Source organism: Callorhinchus milii, unplaced genomic scaffold (genome assembly GCF_018977255.1).
Source record: "Callorhinchus milii isolate IMCB2004 unplaced genomic scaffold, IMCB_Cmil_1.0 Scaffold2, whole genome shotgun sequence".
Lineage (NCBI taxonomy): Eukaryota > Metazoa > Chordata > Chondrichthyes > Chimaeriformes > Callorhinchidae > Callorhinchus > Callorhinchus milii.
The window spans coordinates 108,108,903-108,125,193 of NW_024704743.1; the positions used below are offsets into that span (position 1 = coordinate 108,108,903).

Consider the following 16,291-nt stretch of genomic DNA (forward strand, 5'->3'; position numbering starts at 1 on the left):
TTTCCCACCCTGTCCTCTCCTGTGCATCCTGTGCTGTGTGTATGGAGTGCCACTTCACACCAGCCTCTCCATCCAGCTCATAGACTCCTTGCTTCCCCTTTGGCCGGCGTGTGTGTGTCTGTGTGTGTGTAGGTGTGTGTAGGTGTGTGTGTGTCTGTGTGTGTGTGTGTGTCTGTGTGTGTGTAGGTGTGTGTGTGTGTCTGTGTGTGTGTGTGTAGTGTGTGTGGGTGTGTGTCTGTGTGTGTGTGTGTGTAGGTGTGTGTGTCTGGGTGTGTGTGTGTGGTGGGGGGGACACGGATCCCATTGCCTTCTTCTCCCAGTACCTTGCCCTGGCTGAGATGGGTTGCTGCACAGGTCGATGCACCTTAATATTTCTGTGTACTTTACAGCTGGTGAGTATTAAACCTCCCTATTTATTGTACTTACTGACTGATACTGAGTAGCTGCGTTTGTATACAGTGTATATATATATATATATATATATATATATGCAGCAATCTGGGTGTGTTTGGGTGATAGTAATCAAGAGGGTACGTTGTGGCATACATGTGAAGTACTTTGCATTGACTGAACAAAAGGGAGAAAGCGAGTGGGCTGTTAGTTTTATTTGTTTGTTTGTTTGCTTGTTTGTCTGTCTGTTTGTTTATTTGTTTGTTGTTTGTTTGTTTGTTTGCTCAAACCTGCCTTCCTTTCGCTGGTTTGATTGCGCGTTCCCGAGCGAGTTGTGGGCACTTTTACTGCGTGATGTTGGGCGAGTTTCAGCAATAATGGAGCTGGGCATTGGCGCACAGTGTGGGTGACAGTGTAACTGTGTGGGGATGGATGCCCCACAAGGAAGCACAGTGCCCTAGTATTTTTTTTTTTGGGGGGGGGGGTATCTATCTATTCCCCTCCCGCACCATTTCATTCTCACGATTAGTGTGTTATCCCACACCTCCCCACACACTCACACACTCATCACTCACTCCAGTCTTTGTTGCACTTCATCACGATTTGCCTCGTTGCTGTGTGTGTGTGTGTGGGGGGGGGGTGTGTGGGGGGAACACAGAGATTGTTTTCAATATAAAATAGGAATAAATCATGTTCTTCTACGATCTGAAGTTTGCGTTGGACATGGATCCGTTGCAGTTGGGGGTGGGGTTGGGGCTGGGGTGGGGGGTGGGGGGGTCACATTCAATTGCCTGAGCAATTGTGCTGCAAATCTCAAGTGTTTTTGTTTGTTTGTTTGTTTGATTGTGTGGTGCATTTCTCTGTCACTGAGTGGGATGCTTGGAATCCCTCTTCTGTAAAACGACTTAAGTGCCAATGACCAGCAACACGGTTTGGCCTTTGACCAAGTGTTTAAAGACCAGCGATGCCCATTCATTGCACAGTTGATCTTTTGAGATGAAAGAAGCGGATGACCCCCCCAACCCCCCAAAAAAACTAAAATTGTCTTTTAAAGATGAGTTGTGGTCATACATCGGATTTGGCTGTGCTATGTGTGTTTGAGTGTGTGTATGTGAGTGTATGTGTGTGTGAGTGTGTGTGTGTTTATGTGTGAATGTGTGTGTGAATGTATATATGTGTATGTGAGTATGTGTGTGTATATGAGTGTGTATATGAGTGTGTGTGTGAGTGTGTGTGTGCATATATGAGTGTGTGTATGTGTGTGTGTGAGTGAGTGTGTGTGTGTATATGTGTGTGTGTAGCATTGAAACAGACTCTAATGTTTAACTTGCACTGAGATCCGAAATGACATGTATCTTTGCAGTGTTGATGGTGGCTAAGACTTTCAGCGCAGGTTTCTGAATGGATCGTAGGATTAAATATCCCTCTAAACAAAAAAACACAAGCCTACTAACAGAACAAGTGTTTGTTCCATTTGCAGAAAGGACCATTTTTTTGTTTAAAGGGGTGTGGGGGGGGGGGGAGAACCAGAAAACTGAGTATTAAAATGAAACAATTCCAATTCCAGCCTGCATAATGTACTGGATGGGGATCAGGATGCTGTGAAAATCATTGCCACCGTATTGATTTTTCTTAGAGAGAAAGGAAGCATCTGGCCATTGGCGAGTGAAATTAACCAGAAGTGGGCAAGCTAATGTAGCTGACAAAGGCAGCGATTGAGTGCCGAGAGCCTGCTGGCGTTAGCACAGAAAGCAGGTGCGACTTGAACCCTTAATGTATTTTGCACCTGGGATAGCTAGATCAAAAATGCATAATGATTTTTTTTCAAGCATTTTGCGCCATAGCAACCTAGCACTAGTCGGATTATTTTCTTATTGTCTGATCAAGGGCTTTCGCCCCCACCAAAAAAAAAATTATACCCTTTATATCAGAAATTGCTCTCTGAGAGATTAGTGGGCGCTGAATCCTTTTCTGTTCAGTTATCTCCATGAGACAGGCTTCTGGTGAATATATTAGCATCTTTGGCAGATCAGGAGTGAAACGTTTGTGGACTGAACTGTCACAAGCCCATTTTCATGAATTGTTCGAATCGTTTCCTACCACCAAAGTACAATGAATACAGAGACAATATAATTGTTCTGATCATTCACATTATTCTTTTTGAAAGGAGTGAATGGCTTTGGATTTGTGACAGGACATATTGCTGGAGCTCCTCTGCTTTAGGCTGCTTTACAACATATACATACTGCATTGCATGTGAGATCTGCATATTCGTCCTTTTAGCTATCCATAACAGCTCATAACAGCTATGAGCTTCTCGTTCTCTTTCCAATGACTTTGGTCCTTTCCTGAAGACGGTGACAAATGCTGAGGTATCATTTCACAGGTGGCAGCAATGCTCTGCTACCTGCCCAAGTGTCTCTTCATGTGTGAGTCTCGGCAGCAAGCACCAGTTATTAGATTGTGCAAAGCATTGTAACCCAACCTGATCTTCACTTGGCAACTGTGTCTACGTATTTCCAGCAGAGGTTTAGTTGGATTGAGTTAGCTTGGAAGCCCTGGGCAATCATTCTAGCTCAAGACCATTCAGGCCTATTGTAGTGCCCCCATCTGGTTAGCATCCCCTCTCTTTGCACTGAAGACCTTTACTATTTCTGTGGTTCAGCACCATATCAAATGATGGAATTACCCTCCAAGCTCTGAGAAGAAACCTTTCACTTCAAAAAAAATCCAGGTTTACAGTAAAGAATGTTTATTGAAATAACAGGCCTTATCATCAGTACAGTTTTTTTTATTGTGTCCTTTATTTATTTCCCACTTATTGCCACCCCAACATTTACTATTGTATATTGATGGCTGTATGATGGGACGCTTCCAGGTAACATTGTAAATCTGCTCAATAGAGATTTATGTCAAATTAAACACGCCATGAGTGTGAAGTGTGTTGGAAAAACAAATGCAGAGCCACAGAGGGATGTTGGCAATTTTGTTCCGGGAGCAATGTTACACTACATGAAACTCAACCCATTTCATCAACCATATTCCAACTGCTGTTGCTAACAGTAATAATAACGAAAACATTTAGTTGAGCAATGTACGTGCCATTTCTTTAAAGAGGAAGTTTCATTATCAACACCATTTTAACATCCCGAATTAATTAAGTTAAAATGAATAATGAGCATCCTTTTTGTAACATCCACCAAAATAATTATAAGTTTGATAGTAATTTTTTGTGATGTGCTTTAAGATGTTTTAATTTGACCTGCCCATCCTTTCCTTTGTTTCTATCTCTTTTACTTCTTTACATAATTAATGCTGATGACATTAGTGGAGATGTGGATTGGAAGGGTTACTAAGCTTGACAGTACAAGGAAGATGAATTATTATCAACAGCAATAGATTCATCAACCTAAGGTGCTTTAAATTAATGGGGCATAGTGGGTTATGGTACAGTCTTTTTACCTTTGGGACCTGGGTTAGAATTGAGTGCAGGCTGATAGGGTGAACGTTTTCTCTCTGTGTTAACCTACCGGAGTCCAGACAGTCTCCATTCAGTCCTCAGTAGGGCTATGCCTAAGGCATCAACCTGGTCATATATTTGCATTAAATTGACATTCAGTTAGGCATAAAGATGTCTGGTAGGGAAAGTATTCACAGTGGTGTAGGAGCGATGTTCCTCTTATGTTGGGGATAAGGTTTGCTCTTGAAGTAAAACAGAAGCAGTTTCACCGGGCTTGATAGTGATTCTGGAGACCCAAGTAGAAAAGGGTTTCATTCCCCGGGATTAACATGGTTCACCTGATAAACACAAGAATATTTCCCACCTGATTACACTTTGCAATGGATATAATGTTGGAATCCGCTTTAGGCAGATGCCGGTTAACCTATCCTGTTAGTGCTGTTAATCACCTCTAAGATGCCTCTAACTGATCTGCTTCCCATCCAACGGGAGCATCAATGGGAGGGAGGAACGCTGGCGCTGGGCAGGAAAAGGTAAGAGATCTTCGGGAATTTCGGCCTCCGATCACCACCAGCAACAACAACAGAAATTCGGCATCCCCGATGTGTCCGGTTTAACAGGCTTCCACTGTAGTTCATTTCACATCAGGAGGACATTTGAAACTGCTTCACTGTAAAGTGCTGTGACTGTATATTTTGTAGGCATACATGGCAGCCAACAATGCACAACAATGTCCCATATACAGGTGTCATGAAGTGAATGGACATTTTTTTATGTGAGCTATTGTTGACCAGGCCAGGAGGAACTCCTTTCTCTTTTCAAATGATGTCATGGGATCTTTAACGTCCACCTTAATAGACATCCTGGACCGTGGTTTATCTTTTCATTCAAAGGATGGCACTTCTCACATTGCAGCATACGCCTAGTATTGCATTGGAGTGCTAGCCTAGACTGTGAATTTCAAGTCACAAAATCGGGTTTAAACCCACAAATGCTGATTTAGAGGCAAGAGTGTTATTAACTATGCCAGGCTAATACCTATTTCATTTTCACCAACACTTTTTAGGAATTCCACTAAATATTGACAATGTCATCAGGATAAGAGAATCAAAAGAACAAATATTCCATTTTAAAGAAATACATTTTATTTATATTTCAGATATGACACTTCATATGAAAAACAAAAATGTCTGAAAAAGGTGACAGTCCAACAGCCATATTAGCTCAGTTGGTTGTACGATGAAGTGGGATGCTCACTTATGGCTACTAATCCCAGTTGGGCTGCTCAGTTCTTTACCCTTTTCAGGTCAATAAGCGAGAGCACCTGGGTTCAATTCCTGGGCAGGGTGAAACGTGGGCAAGTTTTTATATGCACCCACCTCTGTTTACCTAGCAGTAAGTAGCAACCCAGCTGTTAGTTGATTGGTGGATCGCTTTCTGGGGTAATAATCCCTTTAAAAAAAATGAAAATAAATAATAATAATAATTTGGTCACTCAATCCACGTCTGTTTGTGGGACACTGCTGTGTGCAATTGACTGCCGAGTTTCGACCACAAAATATACAATCAATTCACTTTGCAGTATATTCTATGAAGCGCTTTGAGACATTTTGAAGATGCCGTAAGGTGCGATGTCAAATGCAAGGATCACTTTTTATTATAAACTGATCACGTCTTTAAAAAAATCCTACTCTGGTAACAAACTGGCTCCAAAAAATAGATAACAACCCGAACCATGGGGATGAGGAGTTACAATGCAGCATTGTATCAGCGTTCTAAAATAATTCATAAATAATAAATCCTGCAAGATGTGCATCAGCCCAACTTGGTGAAACGCTGCTCCATTATGCTTAGAATGAACTTGTATCAAAGCAGCTTGACACACATCTGGTTACCTGTACAATTCATTATTTATGAATTCTGTTGTGAATGCTGCATTTCAGAGCCTTTTTGTTGACCACCCAATCTATTGGGCTCATCAATCTTACTTGAGCTATAGACAAACACAACCTCAACCCTGAAACTTTGGTGGAGGATTTATAGACATATCCTCAACCAACGGCATAAACAATTTAGGGTGGGGGTGGAGATGAAGGAGAAAGAGTCCTAGATGGACAGATACTATGATTGTAAAATGATCATAATTATTAGCAGCTATGTTTCTAATTTCTGGAAGTCTCTTGTTCCACATTTTCCCCTCCTCCCACCACTCCTCCAGCAATGTTCCACAAGCAGCCATGGGGTAAATGAACAATTTTATCTGGGGGATTGTTGGCCAGGTCATGGGGAGAAATTCCCTTCATTTCTCAAGTCGTGCCATTGGATCTTTAATGTTTACCTGAACAAACAGATGTTGGTTTAACATCTCATCTGAAGGATGATACCTCGTACAGTGAATCCCTGAACGATGTACTGTAGGTTCAAACTCCCGATGTGCAGTTTGAAACCACAACCTTCTGACTCAAAGACAAGAGTGGTACGAATTGAGTGAGGAGTGACACATCCCAGCAATTTGGGACTTTTTCCCAACGTAAAAAGGCAGTATATGAATGTAATTTTATTGTTGTTGATGACATCTGAAACACCTAATAAGAGGGTTCGGTGTACAGGGTAGCTTATTCATGTTCTTATGCTACGGATTCAGCTTGACATGTGTAGCTTTAAAATGAACTCACTTTGTTCTGTGTGTGTTCACGTGCGTGAGAGAAATGCAAGTACGTGTGTCATTGCAGTAATTCATGATAGTTAATCAACTGCTAATGGAAACAATCTCAATTGGTTGTAGTCCGAGCAGTAAAATTGCTACATATTGATTGGAACTGAGATACACTAGTGATAAATTTATTCTGAAATAGATTCCAATAACTAACGGAATTAACTGGTCCACAATTGCCTGGGAGACAGAACCAGAGCCAGATCAGGAGAGTGCTTTTCGCAATATGTGATTAGACTGTAAAATCCTTATTTCCCTTTCTGGAACTGTAGGACGTGATGAGGTGCTATATCAAATTCAAGGATTATTATTATTATTACTGTTCTTTTGTCATATAATCAATCAGATGATTTGCACCCAACCCCCTGTCAGCAAAGAACGCCCTGGATGGATTGTTCATGGATTGCTTTCTTTTCCCCGATGGCCTGAGCTAATTTAACAATTCAGCATCTGGCTGATCACAAACCCTTGTCCTACTACATGATGAGACCACACGGTTGCTCCTCAATATGTTGCACCAGTAAGCCATCCATAGTAGATATTCCCTGCTGCTTGTTCAGTTAGGACCACCATATCTGTTAGGATTGTGGCTTACATGGTTAACAGGAGCTGAGTGGGAAAAATCCCTTGGAACTGGTCTCCTCCTCCAAGCCCCATCGATAAGCCAAGCTGGCTGGCCCATCGTCAACAGTACCTTGGAGTCTGGTGGTACAGTCTCGTTGAGGAGCTGGACTCCTGAGACCGCCACTGAGGATCAGCTTGATTTTGATATCTCATTGCTAGTCAGATACAGAAAATCTTTTATTCAAATAAGTTATCAAAGATGATTCCCAAATTGTGGCAACAAGAGTTCTGTGGGGACAAGATCATTATTACATTAAATAAATACTTTGTGATGGTTTGTTTTTAAGGGAATTGTTTCTCAGATACTGGTTTTACTCCCAGCTAACTTGCAGTGTGCAGCTCACTCACCACAGCATGTGCTCAATCAAAGATTCGTATTGGAAATTTGTAACATGAGCTGGAGAAGTTCTCTCAGGATTCACAATGTAATTGTGAGATTCTTTCCCATCAGCTTGGCTCAGTTGCTGCTGTCCAAAAAATTAGCTGTCGTGTTGCCCACAAAATACACTGTCACGAGACTTCATAATATATCCTGTGAAGCACTTTGGAACGTCCTCCTGACATGAAAGTGCTATAAAAATGTAAGGATTATTAGTATATGTGGAGGTTGAAGGTACCAGCCAAGGAAGCAACAGAAAGAAAATGTGTGTGTGTGTGTGGTTGTGTGTGTGTTTAAGAGGGGGAGAGCAATAGAGCGAACATGGTGTGACTTCCAACAGAACTTCCTTTAACTGATATGTCATAGAAATAATGGGCAAGTCCCTTTACTGCACTGGAGAATTGAAAATAGAGAGATCAAACTGAAGCATTGTTCCTTAGCAAGTCTGCTTTTCTCGATTCCTGGCACAGCACAGGCAGATTTCATTGTTACATTTGATATTACTGATATTACTGTGATAAGGGTTTTTAATGTGAGTAATTGCTAATGGGATTTCTTTATAAGGAATTCGTCCTGGCTGGTGATCTACACTCCAGAAGTAGATCGAATGGGTCGTGGGTTGGCGTCAAATACCTTTGGGTCCTGGAAGCAATCTATATCTTATTAATGAAACCCATGAGTGAAGACATACCACAAATTAGACCTCAAGAGATAGAAACTGATGCTTTGCACTCCCTTTTCTGGTCTTTGACAGTGAATATGGCAGGTTGACCTCTCCTGTCAGGTCTGATAGTGTGAGCTGAGCATTTCTTGTGTTAATTAGCTCAAGAAATGGGTGTTGAGAACAACTGCAAATTGTACACCATTATTTACACTGTGCCCTGTCTAAAGGTGCATTTGCTGGAAATTTCATTGTTATTTTACAATACATATTGGGCAGAGTAATTGATATAGATGGGAAAAATGCAAGTCTTTCCGCCTATAGTATTGAAGAAGCTATGAGAGATTTTAATTTTAGTAGACAAGAATACTGGATTTATGAGGTTACAGTGGGGAAATAGGGTGAGGGTAATGTCACATGCCCCACCCCAACATGGGTGCAGATGCTTACATTTGTTTACTAATGGTTTTGAAGTAAAATGGCGGAAGGGTTGCAGGATTCTCAGTCAGGTTGAGATATTCTGAATCAATCTTTAATGTAGACAGCCCGAACGCAAGCCAATTATGACAGAATTGGAAATTCTTGTTTTTCTGCTCCCCAGGCAGTATTTAAAGACTAGCAGTTGAAATCTGGTTGTTGCAGTCAATGTGCCAACCCACTCACCTCTCCCCCCCTACCCCCACCAAACATCCTTTGCGTAACAATACAATGGAGATCTTTAGGTGTAGACTAAACTAATCTGATGCTGATGAGGAGACTGGTAAATGTGCCTTTGTTGTATCTTTCTCTTACAAGTACTTCTGCAGATGAGCCCAATGTACCATAATTATTCAATGCAATTTGTATTTGAGCAAAGAGAGTGTGAATGTGCATCTCAATGAAAGCATCTTTCAATAAAACCTACAACAATGTGTTCAAGTACAGAGGTCTCTTCATGTACAGTGTTTTTATATTTGTGTCAGTTTAATAAAAGGTTTTAGCCTCCACACAAATATCCTGACACCTCAGTGCCCAAGGGTAGTTAATCATTGGTAATGTGGAACCCTACTTTTCAGACAGCCTCTCTCGTGAAAACGAGAGATGTATGAAAACGCCTTTTCATACATTTTTGACGCTATGGCTGGATCCACTGCTTTTTCAGTCTCTTTTGATGTGAAGAAAGAAAGCGAGGTTGGGCAGTCAGCCAGTTCACTCCCATAAACGCTTGGTGCTATTTGTAGTCATTAAATATCAAAGCCAGGCTAACCACAGTGAATCCCATCACAATGCAGGGGTGGGCAGAAACAACAGCGACAATGATCAATTAATGATGTCTACTGCTTAATTGTCCATATGTATCAATTACCTAGGATGCTTTACAAACTGAATTGTTTTTTTCCCTTGCTGTGTGAATATGGTGTATGAATTACACTGGGAAGCACTGGGCTGGATACTGGATGTAGAATACAACAACAACAATAAAATTGCATTTGTAAAGGGCCTTTCACATCAGGAGGACGTCCCAAGGCGCTGAACGCAAATCACTGTTTACAGTTTTGATTTTCTCAGACACTGTTGTTGTCCTTTTCTCAGAAGTACTTAGTGAAGGTGAGGGCAGAAATATTTCACTGTATCTATGGTATAATAATACTGTTGAAATTTGTTCCATTTATTGAGGGTCTGTAGCACAGCTGTCAAATTCTGATGCTATAAATTATCCTCATTTTCCTATAAAATATTCAGTGAATGTGCAGAAATATGATTGTGTGCTGCAGCCAAATGATAGGCTCCACATAAGAGGTTAAGATCTCATTCTTAGTTTTACAGAAAGGCAGCAGTACTGCACGTTTTAGGTCAATACAATTTGCCCCTTATTACTTATCTTATGATAAAGGTGATGGTGGGGGAGGATTTATGTACCAAAGGGTAAATCCTCTTCGTCTTGGCAACAGGCTGAGTGGAACCTGTGGGTTATAGATGGTAATTATTTTCAATTGCTGAACAGTGTGAGTGTAAGTCGTGTCTCCTTTCGCCCTTCGACATCTAAGGTTACTGGAGGTGGCTCTAACTATCATTCAGATCTCTGCAAGGACAAACATAATTGAAGGAAATTGATGTGTTGCAACAATTAACTAAGAGATCTGGCTTGAAAGTAGCTGAGCTTGAAAGCACTGAAGTTTATATTGTCCAGATGAGATGTTTTCATAGGGCAGGCTCTTTCTTACATTGGATCAGGCGAAGAGATGCTTGAGTGGTGTGAAGCATATGTTGTGTTTTAATCATATGCACAGCACCATGTCTATAGTTCCCTCAAAATATGGCATATTTTAATATTATTTTAAAATTGTTCCTTTGTGAAAACAAATTCTGGTTTGCATATTATTGATGGTATTAGGAAAGCCTGGCTTATCGTGCCACTCATTGCATTCATTTCTAGTCTGAACCTCAAACACTTGAAGGCTTAGACAAGGGATAATTTGAATGAAAAGGGGCCTCATTGTGCCAGCTGACTAAGCCACCTCTCTATGCTTCGAGTGTTTCAGAAAAGAATTCCTTGTATTAGACAGATACTATTGAAATCATCACCAGAATAAGACATGGGGCTGAATATTCTACTTCTCCTAAATGTAATAACTTTGACATTTATAATGGAAAATTCAGGACACATTATCAAGGTCACTTAGTCAAAAGTGGAATATCGCATTGCACTCAGAGGCTAATTAAAATTTTTGTTACTGTTTTATCTCCTGCAACAGTTGGGATTTCTTGTGATGGCAGACTAGCTCTACCCATTGCTTGCAACCAAAGGATCCAATATGGAATATAGATTGACACAGAGACAGACATTTCATCTTTATTTATACTCATTTGGGAGGACCCCTGTGGGAGGACTTCTTTTGGAAGGACTCAGTGGGAGGACTTGGTGCTTTAAAAATGTAATTTTGTTGTCTTGCCGTGGGTTAGCTTTGTCTGTGTTCTATATTTTGTTTCTGTCGCTTGGCTATGTGCGTGTTCTGTGACGCTTGATGCCACAGCACCATAGTCAGCTGGCACGGCTACCAGGTGTAATTGTAGTGTGTGTGTACATACCTAGGTGCTCTGTGACATATGATGCCACAGTGCCGTTTTGACTCGGCGGTCACCAGGTTTACCAGCTAAAAATGCAAAATTGAAAATAACTCATGAACGATAGGAGATACCTGAAAACAAATATGCCCATGTCACTCCAGATGCATGAACTTTCCGATGAGGTATAAATCATGTCTCTATGTCAATCGGTTATTGAGATCCTACTTGAAGAGCAGACACACATTGTCATTTTATTAATATATATATAGATGTAGATAGATAGAAGAAGAAGATAGAAGATTATCACAACATAAAATTAATGTGGCTGCATATTCCATATTAAACTGTGGGAACGGCGTTAAATTTGGAGAGCTCAAAAGTCCCTGTAATTTCATAAAACGGGCCCCATTACCACGCATATTAAATGACGCCTTTCTGCGAGGTATGGTGAAGTGTACAGTTGCATTATCTCGGCACACTGAGGCATTAGTGGGCAAGTTGTAAAATTCCACCTGCATTACTGAACAAAAATACAATGCACGTTAATAAACGGGGTAATAAATCCTTGAAATAAAATAATAATGTGGTCATTCAATCCACGACTGTTTGTGGGACACTGCTGTGCTCAATTGGCTGCCGCATTTCTTCAATGAAATATACACACTACACTTTGCAGTATATTCTGTGAAGCTCTGAGACATCTCGAGCACCTGATAAGGCGCTATATAAAAATGCAAGGATTATTATTGTTAACCCTTTGTTTGACCAGAGTACATTTCTTTAATAAATCAAAACTCTGAATATCATATAACATTAGTGCTACCAAGTCTAATGGGGAGAATGCTTGGAGTATTATGTGGGATGTTTATCCAAACTGGACAGATACTATAAAGAGTATTCAACAAAAATCCTCATGCATTATTTTATATTTTTTTGGGTTTAACAAAAGGTATCATCCTTCACACATATATCCTAACATCTCAGTGCTCAAGGACTATTAACTGTTGGTAATGTGGAGTCCCACTTTTTGAGCATTTTTTTGTGGTCAGTGGGGTGCCTGATACATGCGGAAACCCATCACCATACTTAAGAGTATCCAAACCAGACTGATAGTTCCACATATGTATGTCAAGTCACATGGAAATTTCCCTAGGTTTGCAATGTACTAAAAAGGTGGTTTAGGATTGGCCAGTGGGTTTAATTTATTTTGATCTTTGTGAAACGTTTGAAGTTAAAGATCAGGAAGTGAATGAGCAATTAGATTGGTTTAACAAAAGTAAGCAGAAGGCACTAATAAATAAATAAATGTTCAGTCTTGGGGGTGGTGTCAAGTGAAATTTTGCTGGAATCGATTCTGGTTACACTATTCCTGAATGATTTGGAGGTGAGCCACTTCTTGTAGTATTATAACATTTGCTGTTGATGATAATGTTTGTGGGCAAATGGATCAGATAAGGAGGATAAATAGCATTAGAGATCAGAAATAATTAAGCAGATGAGACAAAGAGGGGCAGATGGGTTTTAATGTTGATAGATGTAAGTTAATGCAAATTGGAACAAGAAATAGCAAAATATGTGTACACAATGAATAGCCTGTCTATTAGCTGGGGTGTAGAAGGAAATGATTTCTCGTCAAGGTGGAAGCTGGTGTCAACAAAACTAGTCAAATACTCGGTTGTATCTTTAGGTGAAAATTCAGAGAAGAGCATTGAGGCTGATTCTGGGTTCTCAGCGCTCTAAGTGATGTGCAGTGGCTTCTGTTAGAAGAAATGATTAAGGGGGCATATTGTTCCAAGTGTTTAAAATTGTGAAAGTTATAGATGAGATAGATGTAAGCAAGCTATTTGACACAGACTGGGAGATTAAAACTAGAGGGCATAGATTTAAAATGAAAAGTTTTCAAGTGGGACTAGCAAGTGGAAGAATTATTTTTTTCTATCTAGTAAATACATGGAACGGACTCCCAATGAAATCAATGTCAATTAAGAGTTTCAGAAATCACTGGAGAACTACATGCTTATTCATGGACAATGTAGAAATAGGTGAAAACTGAGAGAAAAATAAGAATCCGATGGAGACAATGATTTCTGTGATGTTATGGTCTGGATTGGGGAAGGGGAAAGTAATTGATTGTCATGGGGAAGCTCAGTGGTTAGAGCACTCGCTTTGCAAGTGAGAGACCTGAGTTCAATTCCAGGCAGAGGGCGAAACCTTGGGCAAGTTTCCTTACTCCACACAGAGCCTAATAATAATCCCTCCAAAACCAAAAACAATAATAAATTGGTCATTTTCAATCTACGACTGTTTGTGGGACATTGCTGTGCGCAATTGGCTGCCGCGTTCGCCTACAAATATACAGTCAATTCACTTTACAGTGTGTTCTGTGAAGCGCTTTGGGACATCCTCCCGACGTGAAAAGCGCTATATCAAATGCAAGGATTATTATGATTATGATTAAGAGAACTAGTTGGAATAGTGGAGATATGAGGATGGATGAATATTAAGATAATGCATGGAAACAGACCCTTCAGCCCAATCAGTCCATGCTGGGACTAGTAATAATATCCTTTTCTGCAGTTTGAGACTTCAGAGAATATGCTTCTCAGAGGACAGAGAGGATGGAGCGAAGTCAACAATAGTATAGGTTTTACGTGACTCTTGGAAGGAGTGAACTCAAATGCACTTTTCTCCAGCCAAGCTTTCTTTTGCCCTTATAAACACTAAGCAAAACTAGGAAAAATTAAACATGTTATATGAATTCTAAACAGATTTTAGTCACAATGTGCGCCATTCCCTGGCTAAGAGGACTAGGGCGTGACCAGTTCTCAGGCCTCTGACAATGGCAGTGCAGATCCATCCACTAGGGGGTGGCAAAGAGCCAGATAACATAATTGCTTTCGCCATTTTCCCAATGGACCTCCGCTTGGCTTCTTTTCAGCCTTTGCCCCACAGTTTGGTCAAGACTGGGAACTTAATACACATCGATTAGGAAGTGCAGAATCCATGTCTACTTATCCACAGCACAGTATGTTAAAATGCCACCATGCAGCCTTTATCACCAAGCGGCACGAGAAGCGTGTGCTTTCAAATGTTTTCAGATTAAATAAATATATGGAGGATGCACAATGTTTTATGAAAAATAAAGAGATGAGATCAGGACCGATAACTGCTGGGGCCATTGATTGCCATAAATGGGATTGAACCACTTGGCTTAGATTGTGAAGTTAGTTCATTTTTGAATGTAATGTACCGCTCCTACTTTTGAGCAGGATAACAGACCATTGTTCAAACATCAATTGTTCATATACTTCTGGATGATGGATTTAATTTCTGTTTTATTTCTGGCATGTGCAGAATGTTTTGTGAGATATTTTGCTTCACTGCTTTGAGTCTTCCTCCACCTCTACTAGCCTCCAGTTTAGGCAATGAGAATACATTTGTTCCGAATGAATTTCTTTCTCCGAGAATGTTGATCTGGAGTTTGGAAATGCCATGTGAAAGTGGAGGCACTGCTATGTTTTGAAACTCTGGCACGTTTGTACAATTGGTGGGTATTGGAAGGCCTCAGAGAATGGGTGCAGAGCAAAGAGAAAATCTTTGACCTGGGTTTATTGCAATGAATCAGTCTGAAAGGTCAGTCAATCACACTGGGATGTTTGTGACCTGCATCAGTATGTTGACTCACCTCCAAACCCGGGTCTTTCATTCAGCCCTCGTGAACAGCTGATCTGATGCTGGGTCCATCCAATCCAAATTCAATCCAAACAGACCAGCTATTTTACAATAGGATTTGCCTCCTAATTACAAAGTTAATTATATGGAATGTACAGCACAAATACAGGCCACTCGGCACAACCAGTCCATGCCAGTGTTTATACTCCCCAAGAATCTCCACCCATTCCTTACTCCTTCTCATACTCATCCCTCTCCTCATGTGAAAGTCTAGTATCCTCTCGAATACAAGTACACTGTTGACAAACTCATACAAGAGATAAAGGAAATAAAGGTTCCCTGTCTATGAAACTTACTTGATGCAAATACTACATCTAATTAAAAGTATGAGATGGAATCAAGTTGATCAATTCATAGCAGTCTCAGTGGTCCGGTTCCTGAACCAGGTGGGTCCACAGTATTCCAAACCATTCTTGGCAGAGGAGCCATCGGCAAGACTTGAAATGGCGAGCCCTTTGCTTTCACCGCTTGACAGCTCAGGCAGTGTTGTACTCACGACCTAAACCCACTGTCATCATCAAAAACACAAGGATTCCTGACTCGCAACAGGCGACATTCAATTTGCTGGAAATATTGCTTCTTTAATTGTTACATACATTGAAACAAAGTACAGAAGGATTATAATTAGGAATCAAAAATGTTACTTATGTCTGGAGGCATGTTAATGAGCAAACCAGTTGAAGGCTAAGAGATGTATTACTTGCTGCAGTGCTTTACATTTAGGTCACTGAAGGGTTGATCAAATTTAAAGATCTAGACATTTAATCAGGTGCACAGACCTCCTCACTCTCTTTGACAGAACTGGTGGCTAAATTAGTTTTTTTTCTTATTTGATGACCCAATCCAATTTTGAAACTTGCAAGCGCTTCAGGGAAGACAAGCACCAAACTTTTTTTTATGTCATTACTAACTCTGGTGAGACCATAACACAATTTTTACAAAGCAGCTCAGTTAACTATTTCATTTTAGTTGACCGACTAGACTTTCACATCTAAATGCATCCATTAACCAAATGCTTCCCTGTTCAAGTCCACCCTTTACTAAGAGTGCGCTTTATCTGAGATCGCCATTTATCCAGGCCGGGCGAAACTTTAGACAAGTTTCCTTACTCCACACGCCTCTGTTTACCTAGCAGTAAAAACAGGAGTCCGGTTGTTGGTCGATTGGTGGAATGCTCTCCGGGGTAATAATACTCNAAAAAAATGATCACTCAATCTCCGACTGTTTGTGGGACACTGATGTGCGCAATTGGCCGCCGATTCACCCACAAAATACACAGTCAAT

At 40.6% G+C, this 16,291-nt stretch overlaps 1 protein-coding gene across 4 annotated transcripts in view; it reads left to right on the forward strand.

The window, feature by feature from the left end:
• The first annotated feature begins 243 nt into the window (after positions 1–243).
• LOC103180720 (sodium/potassium transporting ATPase interacting 3) overlaps positions 244–16,291 on the forward strand; it is a 203,915-nt gene continuing 187,867 nt past the window's right edge. For 3 of the 4 annotated variants that reach the window (XM_007896731.2, XM_007896730.2, XM_042346951.1), the window contains exon 1: positions 263–392. In XM_007896731.2, coding sequence (XP_007894922.1) covers positions 339–392 — 54 coding nt within the window. In that variant the 5' untranslated portion in view covers positions 263–338. Of the gene's footprint in view, positions 393–16,291 lie in introns of all 4 variants that reach the window. The other variant, XM_007896729.2, reaches the window with a different exon arrangement.